Here is a 23,376-nt window from a genome sequence, read left to right as displayed (position 1 = left end):
TTGTTATTAGAACAACATGACTTATTCCTCAAAAACAGGACACTTTTTTAGGATCAATTCAACATGGTCGTAATTCGTCATTTGGATTAAGAGTGGGTCCTCGAGTTCCAGGAGCCAACAGAGCTCCGTCTCGTCAGACCGTGCTCACCTTCTGGCTCCGGGCGGGATCCCAAAGAAGTGACCTGGATGGGCCGGTAGGGTTTCCCCTCGGACACGACGGGCACCTCCACGCTCTCCTCGGACGACACGGTGACGTCGGGCTGGGACTCGGAAATAGATGAAAGGAACTGGTCCATGTCGGCTTTCTGCTCCTGCATCAGCTCATCTGGCACATAAAAAAATAATTATGGGGATTTCAACATTTTTTATTTTTTTTTAACATATAATTTGCAGCAAAAAATGGAACGCATCCTCACTTGAAATGGCCAATTACGCAGCCGCAATTTAGAATGTCATGGCCACGAATGATCATTTTGTGCCTTGTACTTATTTCATGGCCTCAAATTAATATTTTGTGGGCTCAAAATAGCCTTTCATGTCGAAGTTTTACCTGTTCCCACAATTTAGGACATTTTGTGGCCTCCGATGATCATTTCATGATCAAGTTAAACGGGTTTCGTTGTTGGAAATTAGTATTACGGGGGCACAAATAATCATTTTGTTAAACCTATTTTGTATTCATGTGCAAGTTTTAGGTATTTTTCATTTGGAGCAGATGAAGTAACCATTTTGTGGCCACAATTTAGCACATTTTCTAGCCACAAGTTAGCATTTTGTGTTTATACGTATTTCGTGGCCGCAATTGAGTTTTTTAGTATTTTGTTACCACAAATTAATATTAAGTGCGCACATTGCAGCTATTTTGTGGACTAAATTTAGTACTTTGAAGCCATGAATTCGCATTTTGTGAGCACACCATAGCAACAGTGGCCACGATTAAATATTTTGTTCCTTAAATTTCACCATTATTAGAGTGAACAAAATGTTCCCAGAACTCCAAACACCTGCTCCCCATTTGCCGCTAACTAGCAATTAGCATTTGTCTGTGTGTGTGTTTTTTTTTTTTTTTCCGAGGGAGTCTCCCAGCAGGAAGCAGCTCAAACGTGACCCAGTTCTGTCAGCGCACTCGCTTAGCTTTCATCTCGACGCCGACACGCCGCGACTTTCATCGACACATCCATGCTCAACGTAACGCAGCACTGAGAAAGGAACAACACATTCAACTGTTAGCCATGGCGGCCTCATTATTGAGCAATAATTTGTATTTATTTATTTATTTTTGCCTGTAAATAATATAATAATAAATAATTGCCATATTGCGTTTTTTTATAATAGGAACGCTAAAGACTTGCTAACAGCATTGATCGTCGAGGTTTTACAACCCTTGAAGCAAGGGATGTTTCAACACAAATGGTTGAGCAACACATGTAGAGGGATAATATAACAATAGTCACTGGCATATTTTATTCATTCTATAGGAAAAGTGAATAATGACATGACATTTTACAGAGTCACATATAGTAATGGTAAAAGAAGTAGGATGACTATTCTTCATTGTGCCTGCATGACTGCCTCCAAATAGCGAACACTGGCACACCAGAAGGAGCAGCACAATGAACTGAATTGCCACATTAAGTCATTGCACAAAAACGGTTTAATTCGTAACATCCTATTTAATTAAGTTAATTACTTATTTAATTATTATTAAGACAATTTTTTTGGGGGGGGACTGGAACAGCATAATTCCATTTATTTTCCTGGGGAAAGACAAAAAATTATATGAGTGATTTGAGTTGTATGGTCAAGAGACAAATTAAAATTGTATCTCAAGGCACTGATGTAATGTAAAAAAAAATATGTAATCCAATTTTAAAAAATACAATTTCATCAGTTTCATTATCACCAGTTTCAGTTCTGGTGCGTATCTTTACAAGTGACTAGGGACCAACTAATGTTTTTTTTTTTTAAAGCTGATGCCGATTCCTACATTTGGCATAATAAAATAAAACTCATGACTGACTGCATTGGCCAATTAATTAAAAAAAAATTGTATGAATTAAAAGCAGTTTTACAATACTTTACCCTTTGGTGTTTGTTAAACTTTGCAACAGAGAGAAAAATGTGTATTTTTAAAACCAATTTATACTTGCCATTTTTGTCCGCGTGTTAAAATATGTTTACAACGTGTAAAATGTGTTTAATGTGTGTGGGAGGAGGAAATAGAACCAAAATATTTTTAATTTCTTGCAGATTTTCTCCCATTGTGAGTGGGGGGTGGAATGCCCCCCCCCCCAGTCGCTGTAACCTCGTGATCAAATCGGTTCCTCACCGATTTCATCCTGAATTTCCTCAGCCACGTAGGGGACCTTGTAGAGCAGGGACAGACTCTGGTTCATCCTCTCCTCAATCACATGCAGGTGAGTCATCACCTGACAAATAAGAAAAGAGACAGGAAGTCAAGTAAGACACGTTTACAAAGGCACACATGCACAATTTTTGACAGTGAGTCTAATATGCAAATTAGCGGCACGTCTGAATCACTCCACAACATCCTTTAACTTGTCAGTCTTAATAAGCATCACACGCACACGCACGCAAGAAAACGTTTGAAAGTGCATGCAGGAAACAAAATGGCCAACAGGTGGCGGTAATACACAATTTCTCGATTGTCTATGCTGCAGTGCTATAAAACTGCAGCAAAGATTTGCTTCAAATATTTGGCAACACTAATCCTGTGTTGATATCCTAGCCCTAATTTGAAACTTTAATCCCATCTTGAAACCAAACTTTAAAAACCCTATTACCGTCTTCGAACACTGATTTGAAACCACTATCCTGTCTTGATACACTAATCCTACTTCGAACCTCTGACCATGGTTTAAAATTGAAATTTCAAACATTAATGCTCATATTTGAGAACACTATTCCTGCCTTAAAACTCAAATTTGGCCTTGTTTAAAATAATAATTGATAAATAATAAAAATTTGAATTTGAAAACTATTGTGAAACCTTACTTTGAAACCCAAACGCTGGCGTGACAGTATAATTTAAAACCCCAATCATGTCTTGAAACCATGACTTCAAACTTACTTTAAAACCCAAACCCTGTCTTGGCCGTATTATCTAAAACCCTAAGTGTGTCTTGAAAAACTGTTTTTTAATTGTGAAACCCCAAACCTTGTCTTGAAACCCGAACCCTTTATTAAAGCCCAAATTAAAATAGGGTCTCATGTTTGAGGACTCTTTTTTCCGGCTTTCAAACCCAGATTAGGGTTGCAAGTTAGGGTTTTAGACAATGGTAAGACTTTCAAATTAGGGTTTCTCGTCCAAGTTAGGGTTTCAAATTTTACTCTCAAGCCCGTGTTTGGGTTTCAAGCAACATTAGACTTTGCAAATGGAGGAGAAAAACATCAGGTCGGTGTACCTAATGTAATGTCTTGTCGAAATGTAGTTCCGTCCATCTATTACGCAGCATGTCTATTTATAGCATAGAATGCTTTCAAAACTCAAACGTCCACACTGGAATTGGAATGTGGAGACACGCCGACGCACAAATTCACACAACAACAACAACAACAACAACACACAGACACACACACTCACACACTGTTACACAAGCCCAGCAAGTCTCAACGTGATCGTCGCCCAGCCAGACGAGCCTCCTCACTTCACCCCCACTCCAAGATGACACATGGTTTCGCCTGCATCCCAACACACTCTCGCGCCAGCTCCGGCGTGTATTGACACAGACCAAGCACGAAAGCGATCTTAGTTTAAAACGAGCGGCGAACAGATTAATTGAATGCGCACGGTGCAGGACATCACAAGGTGTTGAAATTGTGGCCAGAATATTGATTTAACATCGCACACAAAATCCTAAGAGGTGATCACAAATTAGGTGCAATCAACTTGAAAAAATTCAAACTAATAATATTCACATGATTCCTGGACAGTTGAACAAGCAACATGACTGCACTTTCTCGAGAAACAGTGACGTTGATGGTGATTTTAAAGCCACAAATGAGTATTTTGTGCACAATTTATGACTACATTGTGGATTATTTTATTCACGTGTTATCTTTGTGGATGGCAACATTGTTTGTTTTGTGTTTCACAATGATTTGACGAAGCCACGAGTGAGTCAGCAGCTACAAGGTACTGGTTGCTTTCCACACACTTCTGTCTGCGTGTCTCCACTTGAATTCACACTCGTGTTGTGATCCACTATTTGCCAACCAAGGAATATTTGACATTTGACAAATATCATGGCACATGAGTTACAAACTGTGTTTTTCTGAGAATTGAAAAAAGAACAAAAACTCTCTCGCACTCTCTCTCTCTCTCTCTATGGATTATATATATTTGAGAAGAAGAGGAGAGAGGACAGTAGAACACAATACAATATATCGAGCCATCACTGCTGTGTGCCTGCGCCGATTTACCGGTTCTTCAGCGCGTAACTCTGAATTTATGAGTAATCGTTTGCTGATGCTAGAACTCCCACAGCCGTCATTTTGACAGTTCTCAAGCTTCATGGGGTGTTATTCAGTTTACGTAGATTACCCACATTCGGATGGAACTCGGTGGTCCCAGGAGAGGAGCGACATACATGACATCATTTACATTCAAAAAATACTCACAACAGAAGGATAATAACTATTAATAATAGTTAACCATTTTCAATCTACTGATCTTTCATCAGGGCTTCACTCAAACAGAACCCACCTGTGACTTCATCTGAGCTGCCTTTTCGGGATCCACAGCCAGGACGTGCTGGTAGTGACGGATGGTGTGCTGGCGATCCTTGTTCTCGGCACGCACGTAGCGGCGCAGCGCCTGCAGGATGCGGTGAGGCTGCAAAGAAACAAACACTGCTTATTTTACATGGGTGTTAATCATGTTTTTTCTTTTTTCTGTCTACTGGCGCTCTCTTCGAAACAGGAGAGGTACGAGCTTTACCAAAAGATTGAAAAAGAGGGCAACTTTAAACCAGTACAGAGAAAAAAAAAATTGAGGGGTATTTTGCGGGGCTGTATTATACACGGGATTTTTACTTCAGTGTTTCATCCGAGTACCACTAGAGGGGGCCCACATGAGTGTAATACTCACCCTGGGGGGGTCGGCCTGTAGGGCCGCCAGGTAGTTCTCCAGGGCCAGACGGCGCCGGTCGTTCAGCATGGCCTCCACCCTGGCCAGATGGGTCTCCACCAGCTGCTGCTTCTCGCTGGCGGCCTCTTCCTCCAGCGACTCCACCATGGCCTGGAAGTGCTGCACAAAAACAAGTTTCACGGACGTGTCTCAGGTTCGTTGTTGATGGGCTGAAAATATTACCAATGATTTCAAGTAACCATTTAAGGCAAAAAAAATAAAATCAATCGATAGTCCAAGTCTTCAAAATATTTATTGGCGGCTCGATTAGCATTGTCTCCCAATCTTTTAGTTCATGTGAAATGGTCAAAGAATGAGTGGTAAGGTGTCCTATCTGACCCAACCACAAGGGGGCACTGACTGACCTGGACCAAAGTTTGCCTCTCAGCCTTGGGCAGGTTTTTGGCCTGCCGGTCAGCCTCCTCCCACTCCTTCCTCACCTGCGGCCACGAGGAGAGAAGACAAGATCAACAACAAGACAAGGGTGATCATTTTCAATCATCTTTCTGTTTCATGCTGCATGAATGATATGCTTATTGTTGAAGATTGAATGAATGGATGAATAAATAAATAAATAAATATATATATATATATATATATATATTTTCTCCATCCATTCTCTGTACCACTAATCCTCACCAGGGGCCAAAGCCTATCCCAACTGACTTTAGGTGGGAGTTTTTTTTTCTTTTGGTCTACATATTTGTAGTTTTTCCTTTTTTGGGTATTTTTTTCCAATACTTTTTTTGTTTCGAGCCATTTTTGTAATATTAGAACCATTATAGTTTTGGCTCTTGCAAGTTTGTTTAAAAAAAAATAAATTGAAAATGTATTGAAAATTAGCATTTAGCATTAGCATCCTTAGCAACTGAGGATGAAAGACAATCTCCCAAACTGTGTATTTGAGTTTAAGTATTTTCGGGGGGTGCAGTATCGTCCGCCTCACCCTCTCCATGCGGTTGCGATGTCTGATCTCCAGCTGCTCCTTGGCTCTCTGGAAGCGACTGTGCTCCTTATCGTCTGCCGGCGTCTCGAAGTAGATGTCCACGTCGTCGGCAGGCTGAGGTGTCGGGGGCGTGGCTGCCAATTGAAATCAACCACCACGCCAATGTAAATAAAACAATGGAGCGGAAATAAATTACAATGAACCCTTGCCTATTTGTGGTTCCTTTTCGCAATTTTGTTTTTACAAACTATCCTTGGCTATTTATACAATGAACAAGGGATGGGCGAATTAAGAAAAATAAATAATCCAGATTTTTTTTTTGTAACATAATTATTGATTGATTTCAAAACTTAGCACTTATTCAACAACCCAATCGCAACTTTAAATATTTGCCCATCTTAAGTGCAACTGACAAGTTTTTTCTCACCGAGTCGTTTGCACACTGCCATGCAGTACTCCTCTGAGTCAAAGTTGTTGCGATTTCCCGCACAGCCTCCGTAGATGAAGAGCACGCACTTCCTCTGGCTCAAGTCGAAGTGCCAGCGGGGCATTGAGGCCCTGCACGGGCCCGTCTCCGCCTCCAGGGTGCACACGGCTGCAGGTGGGGCCAATGGGGAGTCAATAAGCAGCTGCACGCGTCACATGACCAGGACAACTAATTGCCCTTGGAAGAAAAGAGGCAAAAAAAACAAGCGAAAAGAACCTTTGACTTCTTGCAGAGTCTTATCCTCGTCCTCGCGGCTGTCCGACATTCTGCTGCTGTCTGGCTTGTCATCCTCCTCCTTATTTGCCTCCTCGTCCTCGTAGACATAGTGGTAATCCTCCTCGTCCTCGTCCTCCTCACCCTCCTCTCCATCTTCCTCATCCAGTGGCTCCTCTTTCTGCGTAGGTTGCTCGACAGCCGGTGCCTCGCTGCGATAAGTAGACAAAACATTCATAATGAGATCACCCCAAAAAATTCAGAAATTGTTTCGAGAAAAAAGAGGAGAGTTATAACTATAACTTGTGAAACAGAACCTAGAGGAGGCCAACAAGAAGGGTAACTCATGGAACCTGTCCTCGAGGGCATCCTCGTCTTCATCCAGCTCGGCCTCGTCGATCTCCTCGTCCTCCATGTCTTCCTCCTTCTCCTCCTCTTGCTCCCCGGCGGAGTCGGCCGACTCCTCGGCGCGGGAAGGCGGGCAGCAGACAAACTCTGTGCCGTGGAATTTGTCGGTGCCGCACGGGAGCAGCATGCCGTAGCTGTGAAGCACCGTCGAGCTCTTGGAGCACGCCTGAGGATGAAGCGTGAATACGATCATTCATCTGGCCATTTTCAATCGTATGATGTCCGGGATTTGTTCAATTTCAATATTTCCTGATCAAATAAATGAGAAGTGCGATCGGCTAAAAAATAAATAAATTAATTAAATGGCCTATTAATCAGCCATCCCCCAACCCTCCCGCCCTGCTCGACAAGATTCGAATCAAGTCATGTGACCCGCGTATCCCGTCTTACCTCCTTGGCCACGCCGTGCCACTGCTGGTAGCTGGCGCACAGATCCATGCGCTCCTTGTGGAAGAACTTGCACTTCTCTGGAACCAGCAACACGTCGCTCACGAACTCACCCACTGCGACATCACACACACAAACACACACACACAAAAAAAATCTCGTTAGTGGCGCCAGAGCACGGACTCCGCGCCTCTGCCCCCTGCCGGGTTCACGTATCAACTATGAAGAATCGCACGTCAAGAGTGGTGGGGGGGGGGGAGTTGCGATCCAAGATGCAAACAACTGCCTGTCCTCCTCCACAGAATGACACCGCACTTGAATGAAATCACGTCGGGCTGAACAATTCGGAAAAGTAGATTCAACCAAATAATGGGATTTAATATGCAATTATTTCTCACCGTGTATTTTTTATCACTTCAGATTTTTATGTTTCATAAAACGGACATGTGATCAGAACTGCATTTCTTAAGCAATCAATTTATCTAGTCAATACAGAAATTTAAATGAATTAACTGAATGAATGAATGAATCTTTGACGACTTTTGCCGTCAATGGCAGTAAACAAGTGAATAAAATATGCATACTGCAAATATGTAAAATTAATCTTGCCGAACTGACCAAGCCAAATGAAGCAGAAGCTGTTGGCTTTTTCCAAATTGTACCCCCTCATCTGCTTGGAAAAAAAATGGTTAGTGTGACTTTTAAATGAGAATTGAGGCATGACAGGAACCAAAGTGAGGTAGACGCAAACTGATAACTGGACTTATTTTAAGCAGAGCTTTTCACGAAGCGCCAGTATGGGATTGTGTATTGTGAGTGTACCTAATGTTTTGGCCCGTGAGCAAGCAAGCAAGTATGCATGTCAACCGGGGGCCATTATGAAGAAAATAATGGTCAACAGTTGGAAATCCACAAGTGGGAATAGAAGGGCCTCTGTTGAAGAGAGTGAGGACACCCAAAAAAAAAAAAAAAAGTCTGGGAGGTTTGGTAACAAGTGAGGGAGCGCTTCGATAGCAGCTCGTTTGGTAGTTGGTCCAGCGTGGAAGGAAGTGTTTTGGAAAATGAGGGGGTAGCATGGGAGGAAGAGCAGGGAGAGCTGCAAATAGCAGAGCACTCTGCAGCTGCTGCTCATCTCCGCCAAGGACGCACCCCCCCCACCCCCCGCACTCCAGGCCCGACTAGCTTGCTTCTAAACAGGTAGCAATTTGAAGTTTAAACAACATTTTCACGGGCAAAAAAAAAAAAAAAAAGGAACTAAAAGTCAAACAAAACTCAAGGCTTTGTCACGAGTGACGTTGGAAAAGCTCAACAAATACTTTCGACCCGACTAGTTTGCGGTTAAATTGTCAGCTTTTTGGAGTTTTCCGAACCTTTGATTTCTAAGTAAAATGAAACTTTAAGCTTCGTTGTGAGTGATAACAGCAAATCCAGGTGAAGGATTCAGGCCTGACTCGTTTGCTTCCAAATAGGAAGCAGCACGATAGCATCATCGAGAGTGATGTCCTCAAAGCTCAGCAAATATTTTAGGCTGGTTAAATATTTCATCTCGCTGCTTTGTTGCCGAACGGGTGGTAATTTGGGAGCCATAAACCAGCTTTTTGGGGAAAATATGCTTCCAAAGTCAAACAAAAAAATAATTCAAAACAGGATGATGAGTCTTGATAGCAAACCGTGAAGAATAGCTCAGGCTGAGTAGTTTCCAGGAATTCGACAAACATTTTCTGGAAAGTAATGCCTCACAAACGAAACTCTGATGCACAAAGCATCATTCTGAACGATGCCAGAAAACTCATCAATGACTTCAGCTTTCATTAGTTTGCTACCAAACACGTGGCAAAAAAGAAAAAAAAATATCACATTTTCTAGAAAACTGCCTCAGGAGTCAAACGAAACGCAACAGTTTAAAATCATCAAGCGTGAAATGATAAAAATTCTGACCCGACCAGTTTCCTGCCAGATGAGTAGCAATTTGGAGATCAAACAACTTTCCAGAGAAATATGCCTCAAAACACAAAAAAAAAATGTGGAGCTCAAAGAAATCATGACTTGGGGAAACATCACCAAACTTCAGACCCGACTGAAACGGGTTCCGCATGGAGTTCAACCCACATTTGTGCAACATGATTTTTCACAGAGTGTTCCCTTTTGTATGCCTGCGTGAAATCAAATTCAGCAGAGACAAATGACTGGGTTCCTTCAGCGTCAAATGTGCAGTTTGAGGCAATTAAATGAGTGCCTGTCACGCACACCACATGACGGGCCGCTAACTGCTCTCACAGCCATTGACAGCAGTGAGGGCTGTGAATAAAATAATCCGGCGCTGAATCACGCAGACACGGCAGATTAGTGTCTGTGACGACAAACAGTGCGCCGTTGAGACTGAAGAACGACAAATCAAAGTCGACAGCCAAACCTGAAGTTTGACTTATTTCGTTGCTCAATTGCGCCGCGTTCGCTAAAGTCAACCTGAAAATTGAACATTTTAGCCTAATTTTTTTGGGGCATTTTGATGAATCCTTTGCTCCTTCTATATACAAACATGGAGACAGTCAGTTAACTGCAGTAACATGACCGTATTTTCCGGAATATAAGACGCTACTTTTTTCCCTAGATTTTGAACCCTGCGGCTAACACAATGGTGCAGCTTTACTGTGGATTTTTCTTTCACCAGTAGGGGCGCTCTATAGTTCAGAAAATACGCAAAAAAAAATCTAGATTTTTTTTTTGCGTATTTTTTTTTTTTTTTTTTTAAATCTAGATTTTTTTTTTCTGTTTATGTACCTTTATGTGAATTCACAGTACAAAATTATTCTGTACATGCAGGAGCAGATGGATGGAGTGTTTTGGTAACCTCACCTCATCGGAGAAAAAAAAATACATTTAATTTTAAATGAAAGTGAACAAAAGCATTACGACAATATATATATCTTTGAAAAACCACAGTATTTAGAAAATAAAACATTAACAAGGCTTATTCATTTCATTTTTTTCAAGTTCAGCGTGCCTGATCAAAACGTTTAACGGGTCGCATGCGGCCCCCGGGCCGTAGTTTGCCCACACCTGCAATATGAGGTTCTTTCTTTCACGATCCTTTTGCATGTATTTTTAACATACACAAGCAATAAATTAATCTGAATTTGTTTGTGAACTGCTTGACCACCACTGCTCACGTTCAGCTAAGAACTTTTCTCCAGCTCTGGTTTGGCTCTTTATCAGTCGTCGATTAGAAAAATTCTCCCTGAAATTGTCTTTATCTGTATTCTGGGTTTAGCCTCTCTCCAGCCGCGATGTTTGCTGCGTGAACATTTAAAAAAAAAAAAAAAAAAAAAAAATTGCACTCGCCTTCGCCCCCTGCCAAGAATGCTCTTGAATTGTCACCCATTTCACAGTCCGGCGCAAACGCTAATGGATTTTTTCAATCGCGGACAACGAGCCGGCGGCATGACTCAATCAGCAAAAAAGGCTTCCGGCACCAGGAAGGGTGGCGGAAAACTGGTGCAGCACAGGAGGAGATGATTTGATGTTATTTTTCTTCCTTTCTTTTTTTTCCCTCACTTTTGTTTGTGTTTGCGATTCTCACCAGTCAGGTATGCATTGTCTTGTGCCAAATTGCACACAGAAATGAGGAAAATATGAAAATATGAATTTTGTTTCATTTTTTTACAAGTTCTCCCTCGTGATGGGAAAATGAAGCTTCAAATTTGCTTCATGAACCAGTTGTTGTATTTTTGAGTCCTGTAGATGGCACTGTTGGTTTAAAAAAAGGGTTTAAAAAATGGCAAGTCAGTGTGCTTTCAGCCCAATGTTGAACAGAGAGTGCCATCTACTGGAGTCCAATAATACTGCAACTGGTTCATGAAGCAGATTTGATGCTTCATTTAAACATCACTACTTTTCCCTGTTGAGAAATATCTTATATCTTATAATAAATATCAAGTGTCTTATTTGTTTCTCACACCGCATGGCGACTGGATGCAGAGCTTTTGCGTGCAACATAACGCCCCCGTGCCGAAGGTTTCTCACCCGTGCAAAAGTATAACGAAGCAGGGGCCAAGAGAGAGTATGATGCAGCAGACCTTCTGCTTGCTGACCCTGCACGTCAGCGGGACTTTATGGTCTCTGTCTGAGCCGGAGGGGGGGAAAAATCCGATTGTGTTTTATTGCCTAACAAGCCTCCTCACCAATAATAAATAACGACCGTGGCCTTGGAGGCATCCGCCGTGACAGACGGAAACAGTCTACAATTCTGGGCTAACATTAGTCACCTCACATTCAAGTTCAATATTACGCTGGAAACCCTCACACAGAAAAATAAAAAAAAGAACAGTGAGGACACTTGAGACGAGCACTTAGCAAGGCATTCGGAAGGCATCGTGATGATTTATTTTTTTTCCCGAGAATTTATTCTCAGAACATGGCAATAGAGGGGGCGATATTGGGGGAAAAAAAATCTCATTTTTTTAATTTACTTTGTCAGTGGTACAGTGTGTGATTTGTTTTTTTGTTTCAACTTGGCGGGGTGTTCCTCAGATTTAGTCTGTAGTCATGCTCGTAAATCTAATCTAATCTAATCTAATGCAGTATAATATAATATAATATAATATAATATAATATAATATAATATAATATAATATAATATAATATAATATAATATAATATAATATAATATAATATAATATAATATAATATAATATAATATAATATAATATAATATAATATAATATAATATAATATAATATAATATATATTAGAGCTGCACAATATAATTTTAGACACTGCTGATTGTGCACAGAGTCGCGGAGGGGTGCGAGAACGCCGAACGAGCGCTTACCAAGGCATTTATAAGGCACCACGATGTGGGCGTGCCCCTTGCACACCTTCTTCTCCTTCTTGCACCAGTTGTTGATGCGCAGCGGCTGGTTGGCCTCCACCACGTTGGTGATCTGGAGCTCGGGATACATCTGCGAAAAACACAACGGTGCTCACTAACCACAGACGGAGTTGGGGGATACTGCGAGTGGATTTTCAGGAGAAATAGTTGTAAATTTTGGAGGTGAAAAAAAGAGGATTATTCCTTTAAACAGGGAGATTTTCAGAATTTTTTTTTTTCTTGCATAGGCTCCTCCACACTTAGCCTTGCGTTGAGAATTTTCAACTGGGTTGATTTTGAGATTTTGCAGCGTGACTCACCTCCTGGCAGTATTGCAACACGCCCTCCTTGGTACCCACGCAGCTCTTGGTTCCGGACGGATCAGGCTCCCAACGCCCCGTCTGGATATTGACGTGCATGTTGAGCTTGCCACAGAACATGGCCACCTGTGGCTCGGCCACGGCGAACCCGGTGCCTGCGTTGGCTGCCAGCGCCTATAAGATCAAAAAATAAAAATAAAGGGAGGTTTATTGCATCAAATGGAATGACTGGGGTGCACGTAGCCCCATTTGAGAACCACGGTTGTATTGTCTTGATGGTTTTTACAAACGCACAGCGAGCTACTGTTAATCACAGAGAGTTTCATTTGGATTTGTGCGCGTGGTTTTGGTCGGGTGGGAGGAAAGCGCTCCGTCACGCCTCACCAACGAGAACATTTCTTTCCTCCTCCTAAGATGGATCATTCACTCCCCTGCTAGGTTAACTAAAGGTTGTGGCCACAAGTATTTTTGGAGACACTTTATCCTATCTGACATTATTTTGAAAATAGGGCTGATGAGTGAATGGGGACCATGGCGATTATTTTTTTTATTTCTATGACTTGTTTAATGATTGTAGTGTTCTAAAAAAAATCCTTACAGCACTGGTGACAAATTCCGGTCCTCGAGGGCAGCCTGATAACAATCCTCATCATTTGAATCAGGTGTGTCGGAGGAGGGTAACATCCGAGTGTTTGACACCTTCACCTTAGATTTGAACTTGAATACAATTATTAATTAGTTTTTTTTTTTTTTGCAAATTAAAAAAACTAAATGGGTGGATTGAATCTAAAAAAAAAATAATAATAAAAAAAGGCAGATTTTTCAGGGGTGGGGTCGTGCGGGGGGGGGGGGGGGGCTTTATCCTCCCTGCCGTGTGTGCTGATGACAAGTGCAGACCAGCACATCGCCGCAACAAAGCAAATGCTGCGTAATCAACGGCTGACTGGCTGGCTGGAGTGCATGAAGAGCTGCAGAGTCGACATGCACACACACACACACACTCACCCATATACGCGTCCTCACTTGCTCTCCAGAGGACGCGAGAGTCGTTTTGGGGGACGAGCACCCATGCAGAACTCAAATGTAGAAATCAGAGGGATGTATTTTTTTCTCCTGTGAGGTGAGGTTACCAAAACACTCCATCCATCTGCTCCTGGTCCAGCTACTCTGTCAAATTTTAGAACCCATTGTAGCCCACCAATCAAAAAGTTTGCCCACCCCTGTATTAAGTAATTGATTAATATCGCGATTATTGTTTCCATTATTCCATGAATCATTTTTTTTTAATTGCTCTATATTATACCAAATTAACAGCGCAGGAATAAAAAAAAATAATAATACCCGAGCAGAAACCAGTAAACTAGTGAATTTTTCAGCCATTAATTGAGGATAGGCAAATGTTTGAAGGGTGAACCGCAAATAAGCAGAATTCCCAGTGCCGCATATTTTTTGTTGTCGGGCTCCAACTCAATCAACTTGATACCGGCAAAATCTGAGCCTGAGGACGAGCCGACCGGTGATCAAGACGCAAGCTCGATCCAGCCACTTAAGACTCGTTCGGAAAGTGACATTTTCATTTCTACTTATTTCAGCAGGGGAAGAAGTCAAGCACTCAAGAGTCGCTCCATCATCGTCACGGTTGTTCCACATCATCCCGGGAGGATTTGTTCCGTTACAGGCGGCAAAATGAAGTTTAAAGCAGAGAGGAGGGGGGAGGGGTACGAGGAAGAAACTCTCTGAGGAAAACGAAATAAAACTTGCATATATTATTTTTTTCCAGGTGACTGTGCATATGAACTCTCTTAAAATGTAATTCGTCGTGCTGTGACATTTTCGCTTTCATTGTTTTTCCTGCCTGGAAATAACAAGAATTTCTTTGCTCATCGAGATACACTAAGCATAGAGTTTCTTCCTGTTTGTCCACCCGCTGCCATTCATATGACAAAAGCGTTGTGTTCAACAAAACAGGGTCGAATTTCAAAGCTGAATGCTGAGTGAAAATTATTATTATTTATTTTTTTTTTTATGTGTGTAATAAAGGCTAACGTAATACCAGGTGTCCATTAACAGGTCAAAGGGTTCAGTAGATGGCTCTTGGCACAAATTAACATTGTGGACCAGAGGGACAAAGGCAGGATTCAAAGGTCAGACTGAAGTCAAATGAATAGGTTTAATCAGTAACACCTGGTGTGTACACAGTATTGTTTTCGTGACGTTAAAATGAAACATTTGCAACCGCCATATTGAATTAAATAAAATGAGCTGAATGAGAAAAGCTGTGGGTTTTTTTTAGAATTTTTTTTTTTTTTTAAGATTATCCAAATTCTTACTTTTCCCGCAATTTATGAAAAATAAATCCAACTGAAATGTGAAACTTACAAATTAAATTCATCGTTCCACATTTCTCTGGGGATTCATTATCATGCCAACTTGAAACTTCAGCTCATTCAGAACATCTTGAGGAACATTCCTAAAATTCCCACTAGCATCATTAATTATTTTTTTTTTACTTACATTATTTACTCTACCCATCCTCGTTCGACTGAAATGAACGAATCTCAGTTTCTCGGAAATGCTCAATTTACAAACGTTACAATTCACTGTTGCCACGTTCCAAATTAAAATACTTGCAAAGTGCCCACATTACCCCCACCCCGAGATGACAGCTTCACGTTTACGCAATCCAATCGTTACAGAAGGCTCACTCTGTGGGAGACATTAGCGTTCAGGAGTAATTGTGTTCATTGTGTTTGCGGTTTGTCTACAGACGCTGGGTGTATTTTGTACTCGATTGCTTCTCAATAATGGCTCTCGTGGATGGTAAACAACATAGAGTTGCGCAAAAAAAAAAAAAGTACTGAAACTTTGAAGGAAATTAAATTCACATGTGAAGGTCGGAATACATTTTAGGTTCATCCTGAAATTTTCCCCGAATGTGTGAGTAGTTTATGATGGTGCTTGTAGTGGGCAGGGGTGTTCAACTGGACTGCATCACATTGCCATTTTTCCGTGACAAGATTGTAACAACATAAGTCACCTGCTACAAGAGCACCTGGGTTGGATCCAAATAGCATCATCCAGTTTTGTGTGTGTCTGTGTGTGTTTGAGAGAGAGAGAGATAGCCGACACACACAAACACAGCGCACGCAGGGCCCGTTGGGATACAGTGACATCACACCAAATCAAACACGGCACACACCCATCCCGGGAGGAAGTAAACAGGAAAGAAGACTGGCCCGTCAAAGTATCTTTCAACTTTGTGCACTGCGTGTGAACTTTCCAAAATGTCGGGCCTGGCACCCTATCTAAGATGGCCGCGCCTCCCGGACTGTCTCGGTTTAGGACTTTTCCCAGAATGCTTATGGGCCATGTGACTGGAAAGAAATGCCTGGTATGGTGAAATCGGCCTAATCCTTCCCTGTGGTGACTAGACGCTTAAGTAGGATAGTCTGGAGGGAAACCACACACGCGCACACTCACACATACTCACACTCACTCACTCCTACATGGCCACAAAAACACGCACACACTCACTCATACGCTCACTTACTCAATCACCCCCGCCACACACACACACACCCACCCCTACACGTACACACACAGTCCTCATTCAGCGCATGCATACAGCACAGCCGTCAGTCACACACAAGCTGTCACAATACACACAACACACCACATGTATTTTAGCATTCTGCACCCTGCACCCTTAGAAACATGATAGCGGTGTCCGATTTAAGAGGACATGGGCTGTCCTCGCAGCGCAGTGTGTATTCAGGTGAAATGTCCCCATATTCCATATAAACAAACATACACACACACGCGCGCATCAATCACCCACTCACATGTTCGCACACGCTCGCTCACTCACTCATACTCATCCACTTGCACACAAATAATCACACACATTCACTCACCAGCCCACTTATTCACACACCCACATAAACGCACGCACACACAAAGTGAAACTCTCACACGCACTTTGCTTCTGCGTGTGCTGAGATAAAGTGCAGTGCTGCAATTGGAGCTTTTATTGCACTTTTACTGTTTGTTGCTGCGAAGCTCCCTGCAGTATTATTAGACAACAATCAACAAAGTCTCCACACATTTTAAAGGCCAATTTGTTTTGTTTTAAATAGCCGTTAAATTGCCCGCTTTGAAACACATCTAAACTATTGAAAACAATAAATATCTTTTATCCGCACGACTACTTTGCAGTTCTGCTGACTCAGCTTTTTAATACGTTTTAATACTTGCAGTAGAAGGAAAGTCTATATTTGTTTTGTCGTAAATATGCCACAGTCACATAACACTGAAATTTCGAGTGTATGGAAATTATCAGAATTTCTTTTTAAAAAATAAATAAATAAATAATCACAGGTATTTTGGTCCAACAACGTTGACATAATATGTTGGTTTTATGGCAATTCCGCACTCCAAAGTTTGTGCTATTATTATCTTTTTTTATGCATAATAAACACAGGGGAAAACACTCATTTCTCAGATTAAAAAAATAAATCACATTTTAGGTATTAAAGTAAGAAAAATTTGCAACAGTCTCTGACATAAACTAAAACTAAGAAACAAAAAAAGACAAAAATTTAAAATGTGTCCAAAAAAGTTCAAAAAACAAAAGAAAAAAAAAGGAAACACAATCATTCATTTCTTAATCTTTTGAGGAAATCACAGCAATGTTACTTGTGTGTACTGTTTTGGGTAATTATCGCTCCGGAATGCCTTGATAGTCTTGATCTCTCATTGAAGATTCAAAACACACTGTTGCCGGATGTAGCAAAGCAGCCCCAGAACAGGAACAGGAACCCTTTCTGAAACTGGGCAGCACATTTTGCAACAGACTGACATCATCCTCCTAAGATTTGATTGTACTCTGCACAGACGCCTGCTGGGATATCAAACAAAAAAACACAGCGGGAAAGGCAAAGCCGCTGTCAAGAGTGAAAGAGCGCTCACGTTTGGGGTTTAACGAGCTTAAGGTGAGCAAGCGGACGTAGCCGACGTGTTTGGGAACGCCGACACGTGTCATCTTAAAAAGGCTTCGGAGGTTGTTGTAAATGCATTTATTATTATTTTTTTTTATAATAATAAGTGGTGGCAGATTGACAAGGCTTTTCCCGATGTTGGAAGCGACCCAAAACATGTCAAATTAGCATCTAATCCAAAGGGTGGGAAAAAGTTTGCGGTAAAGGGGGCACATTTGATTTTCAAAGCAGACATAAATGAAGTAAATAAAAAATAACAACTTTGCAACGTAATATCACAAAACGCAAAGTGGAGAGGCCCGGAACTATGTTGGCGGACGTTGGACAGATACTGGCACAATCTTTTGAATGTATCGTCAAATTCCGCAGCAGTTGAAAACAACCCAAGGGAATACCGTCATGTACACACACACACACTCACACACAGACGTGATTCACGGAGACAGTGAAGCCGTGGGAAGGCCGAGACCTGAGACACTACACAAACATCACTTGGACACCAGGACGCGGTGGAAGGACGCCATCCGACGACACCCACACACACGCACGCACACGCACACCCACGCGCGCAGGACAAGCCCTTCCCGGTGGCAAAGAGTGGACAGTAAAAACAGAGTCATAAAAGGGCAAAAAAGAGGAGTCATGCTCTGAATCGGAAGGGCAATGCCTGGTTGGAATGCAAATAAGCTTCTCCGTCCCACTGAAACGCTCTTTTGTTCTCGCAGCCACTGGACACTTTACTGCGACCGCAACAAAAAAGTCGGGATGACGTTTCTTCCCTAGCAACGCGGAAAAATTCCTGACCCAAGTATGGGAGATTTACATAAAGTGTGAAAATACAGTCAAAAGTGTTTTATGCCCCCCCCCCCTCAATATTGCGATTTAATATGCAATTATTTTTTTAAGGTACTTTTTCCATGTATTTTTTTAAACAAGAAATAATAACAAATAAAAGCTCTGGCAAAGGTTTCAAATTTGAGTTTTGATTCTTAGTAAATGTTTTGTTAGGGTTTTAAATTAGGGTTTCAAGCCTTGGTCTTGGTTTCAAAGTAAAGCTTTAAGCATGCATCAGGTTGTATTAGGACTTCAAGAGTGGGTAAGGTGTTCAGATTTGACTTTCAAACATTGGTGAGGGTTTCAACACAAGGTTAAAGTAGGGCTTCAAGTCATGGTTAGGATTTTAAATGAGGGTTTTCAAACCTGGGTTGGGGGTTTAAAATAAGGTTTCAAGCCGGGTTTTTAATTCCTGGGATATTAATTCAAGCCTTGGTTAACATTTCAAGGTAGGGTTTCAAGCTATGGTTGGAATTTTGACTCTGTGTTAGGGTTTCAAATTCGATCTAAGGTTTCAGATTAGTTTTAATCATGGGTTAGGATTTGGGTGTCAAAATAGCCTGGCCTTTGATCTCACATGTTATTCAAATTCCTTCCGTTTGTCTTCCACCTTGACACAAAGACAAACCCCAGCGACAGACAGCCGCCACGTTTATGATTGGTGGCGGAGGCGGCGACCATTCCGATTGGCATGTCCTACTCTGTCTCCCTCAGTCTAGCAAACGGAGCCCAACGACAAACGGGCTGCTCAAATAGCCCGTCGCCACGGAAACCAGCACAAAAGTATCCCAGCTATTCACACAGGCTGTAGGGAAAACAAACGCAGGCATGAAAATCTTCCTTTCAAACAGTAAGCGTGGCCTGACACCCTAATTTCAAAGCCTAAACCTAACAACCCAATCGCAAGACCATAATTTGGGACTCTAATCCTTTTTAAAAGCCTAATTTGAAACACCAACCCAGGTGTGAAATCCTTATTTGAAACTCTAACCTTTGAAATCCTAAACATTTTTAACAATTTTTCCCGTGCTTCAATAGTTAAAAATAAATAAAAATTCAATAAATATCCAATATGAAATACATCTATTACACTGAATTGAAACCTTAATTTTAAACCCTAAACCTTATTTTAATCTGTCTTTGCACCCTAAATTACAAAACCCAGATTTCAAACCCTAAAAAAAAAAATTCTACCAGACTCAAAACCGTCATTTAAAACGTTTATAGCTAATCCAAAACCTTAACAATCGTTTGAATCCTGAGCCAGGCTTGAATTTCTCATTTGAAAGCCCTAACCTTGTCTTGAAACCCTAATAAAAACCCTAAACAACATTTGAAAACTTCATTTGAACCCAAACCCTGCCTTGAAACCTTAACCTTTTTTGAAACCCTACTTTGAAACCCTATCAAATGCATGAAACCCTAACCTTGGTTAAATTACTAACCCAGGCTTGAAACCCTAACTTGAAAGTCTAAACCTTGAGTCCCTAATATGAAAACCCTGACCTTGGCTTGAAACCCGACATTGAAAAACCCAAAGCCTTGTTTGAAACCTTAACCCTAGCCTGGAACGTAAATGAAGATAGTCTTGCTTTTCTTGGCGTGCCATATATAATTTATTTTTGTCCCTGCCCTGCGTTGTACGTCCCTTCCTTGTAACAACGTAATTATGACGTGTATTTTAAGACCCCACAACCGGCAAATTACAAACGACGAACTACTGAGCCGGGGGATTACTGTTAATTGGAGCAAAACTCTTCATTCCTACGGCACACCGTCGTCGGTTCCACTTGGGAGGCAGATGTTCCGTCTGGACTATTTATAAGCTTCCACGGGGGGGGGGGTTCGTCTATCGGGCTGCAGAGCCTAAACACACACCAGAATTTAGTACTTGCCTGAACACGGTATCGTCTAAATTCAGTTCAACGCTCAAAAGCAAAAGGTAAACGATGTGATTTTCTGTTTACTGTGAAATGGCGCCAAGAAGTTCCATTAAAAGAGGTCGTTTCAAGGTCAAAGAAAAGAGTGGAACAAATTGGTATGATATTGCAGTTTTTAGTTCTTCCGCACCGTATAAACTCGAAAACGTTTAATATGCAGAACGACAAGTTTTTTTTTTTTGTGAGACGACAGCTGAGTAAGTCAGCGGACAAAACAATGAGAGTGAGATGCGCAGATAAAGAAAGGTCTAATTAGAGCTAGCCGGGGTTGTTGCTAGGATATGCAGGTGTATGAGAAGATAAATGAATAAATCAAGCAGCAAACAATGACTTCTCGCAAAAAGGAAGCTAATTGCTTGTAATGACGCGAGCACTTCAGTGACCGAGGTCCATTAGACGCGAATCCGTTGGGTGTCTACGCTCCCTCAAACGCATCCGAGGTGGCTCTTTGGCTCGACCACCTCGTCAAACCGTTAACCGCTCTGGTCAATGAAAGACAAATTATTGTGATGAACTTGAAATGGTAGTTTTCGTGACGTGTATCCCTCTACTCCACGGGAGGACAATCCTTTCGATTTGCGGGCCAAGATGGATTCTAAAATTTGAAGATGTAATAAAGCGTCGCGTGTCGTGCGCAAACCTCCGTAGCACAGTAGGAACACGCAAATAAATGAACCAATCCTGACGAAATTTGACGATCATCAATTTAATCCAAGGCAACGTTATCCTCTCGATGACAGTGGACACCTGTTCAAACGATGTAACAAAGTCCATCGCAGGGACAAGATCAAATGATTGAATGATGGTGATTTTTGCATCGAGCCGGATTAAAAAGCCGGGCTGTAATTAGCCCAAGTCTGCTGTAACCCCCGACCCACAAAGTGTTGTTGCATTAATGCTGTATCATGATTATTGGCAAAACACCACGAGAATATCCCACCCTGACCCGGCACCTGGTGTGACTCACCATGTGAGCCTTCCATCCCGGCTTAACGTCCACGTGTCCTCCAGAGGATTACACTCCTGACATCCCGGTGCCAGATGTTTACGGCTGAAATAGAACAACTTGGCGCTAAGTCGCACATTCATCTGCCCTAAATGAGGGCGCCCAACGTTCTGCCGTTGACCGAATCGTCCCCGTTGTTTCCCTTCGCTTCCTTCCGGCGCTAATCGGTGTCTTCATTAAAGTAAAGCTAAGCTAAATTGACAGGCTTGGTCCCGTCTTTCTTTTCGGTCCGCGCGGCCAGCGTCCGCCGCCGCGGGAATCGGATGGTCGATAAGCCTCGTGCTGTAACGCAGGCATTAGGCTGATTAAATTAGCTGCGCGAGGTGGAGGGGCGACCAAAGCGGAGCGTCAAGTCAATGAAGGACTGGCATGTACGATGAGAAGAGGTGGTAGCGGTAGTCTCCCCGGGGAGAAAGGAGGTGTGATTTATGGCTTTGGCCAGGTATGGGCAACTGGCGGACTGCGGGCTGCATTCACAAGCAGCGTGGGCTATGAGATGAGGCGACAGCGGGAGTCTCGCCGGGAAAAAGGAGGCGAGTTTCAAGGCTTAGGTGACTGAGCGACGGGGGCTCGACGTGTTTCGGGCAGCGTGTTTAAATCCATCTGTCTGTCCATTCCGTCGCGCACGCTCAGCAGTTTAAAAAGAGCAGGATTAGCTGCAGGAGTGGGGCCTCGCTGCGGTCGGCCGGCTAATCTCCGGCGCTCAGGAGGAGGATTTGGGAAGGGATGGCCAGAGCTTGCGCTCACTTTCTCCTGTCGTCTGAGTGGAGGGGCTGAGAGCTGTTAGTTAACTACAAACTTTTAGGTTATGATCCATATTCATACCTCTCAATTTGCACTCATTGTTTTGATTCACACATTTACTTTGTTGCATTATTTTAAAATCTGTAATTGTGAAAGGGAACGATCATTTCAGTTTTGTCTCGTTTCTATATCGAGAATAAAAGTGTATGCGCGAATATTGCAGCTCTGAAAATGTAACTTCCTTCACAGGAAGAACAAATGATCTATCGCTCTATGCAGCATTCCATCTCCCCCTTAATGGCCTCCCCTAATGAGCACGTATTTTGCAAAACACAAGCGTGGAACACTCATGATAACAACAGAGCGAGACAACACCAACACGCAAAAAGGAGTGAGACGAGGAGGATGTCTGACTCCCAAGAGAATGACATTGGAGTGGCCACAAGGACAAATTAACCCTTGCTTGGAATCTTAGCTGAGTCCAAACCTTCATTTGAAAGACTAGCACTTGTTTCAAACACTAATCCAAGTTTGAAACTGCAACGCTGGCCTGAAGATTTGAAAGCTTCATCTTTGTTTGAAATCTTAAAGCAGTCTGAAATCCTAAACTTGAAACCGTAAGATAGGCTTGAAATCCAAATTTGAGAACCAACTACACTGACGTCGCTCCACTGCTCATAGGCTGGTCTTTAGGCGGCTGCAGGGTGAAAAGCACGAGTTGTGGGTGATCCGTTTATGCGATAGGCAATGAAAGGTATTGATCGACATATGCCGATCACAGCGGTTTCCACGGAAATGGGCTGATCGTGATCTGTGGCCAATTGAATAGAGCACCTCCACTCGAATTGATTAACCAACTGGCGGAGTTAATTGGACGATATTATCTCGTTTAAAATCAGTTAGAATCCGACCAATTTTTGCCCTTTTTTTTTTTTTACATATTACAATATAAGACAAAGAACATTCAAACGTGAAAAAAAAGCTGTTTTAAACCTGATTCCTCACTTTTTTTGTATAGTTAATAATAAAGGGCAAGGTAATGTAAAACAGTCAAAATTATTGTCTACCCCATCGC

General features: G+C 42.1%; 1 protein-coding gene across 7 annotated transcripts in view; it reads right to left on the bottom strand.

The window, feature by feature from the left end:
- Nucleotides 1–23,376, bottom strand: part of aplp2 (amyloid beta precursor like protein 2) — a 40,629-nt gene that overhangs the window by 5,110 nt on the left and 12,143 nt on the right. For all 7 annotated transcript variants that reach the window (XM_088300190.1, XM_088300192.1, XM_088300195.1 and 4 more), the window contains exons 2-13: nucleotides 12,781–12,954; nucleotides 12,422–12,551; nucleotides 7,594–7,706; nucleotides 7,149–7,369; nucleotides 6,799–7,007; nucleotides 6,523–6,690; nucleotides 6,096–6,229; nucleotides 5,515–5,589; nucleotides 5,111–5,269; nucleotides 4,727–4,855; nucleotides 2,330–2,429; nucleotides 149–325 (exon numbers count right to left, since the gene is read on the bottom strand). In XM_088300190.1, the coding sequence (XP_088156316.1) occupies nucleotides 149–325; nucleotides 2,330–2,429; nucleotides 4,727–4,855; nucleotides 5,111–5,269; nucleotides 5,515–5,589; nucleotides 6,096–6,229; nucleotides 6,523–6,690; nucleotides 6,799–7,007; nucleotides 7,149–7,369; nucleotides 7,594–7,706; nucleotides 12,422–12,551; nucleotides 12,781–12,954 (1,789 nt within the window). The remainder of the gene's footprint in view (nucleotides 1–148; nucleotides 326–2,329; nucleotides 2,430–4,726; nucleotides 4,856–5,110; nucleotides 5,270–5,514; nucleotides 5,590–6,095; nucleotides 6,230–6,522; nucleotides 6,691–6,798; nucleotides 7,008–7,148; nucleotides 7,370–7,593; nucleotides 7,707–12,421; nucleotides 12,552–12,780; nucleotides 12,955–23,376) is intronic.

This window comes from Idiotropiscis lumnitzeri, chromosome 7, assembly GCF_059441095.1.
Source record: "Idiotropiscis lumnitzeri isolate Australia: NSW breed Sydney's pygmy pipehorse chromosome 7, RoL_Ilum_1.0, whole genome shotgun sequence".
Classification (NCBI taxonomy): Eukaryota; Metazoa; Chordata; class Actinopteri; order Syngnathiformes; family Syngnathidae; genus Idiotropiscis; species Idiotropiscis lumnitzeri.
This window is presented reverse-complemented; position numbering and strand designations above follow the sequence as displayed.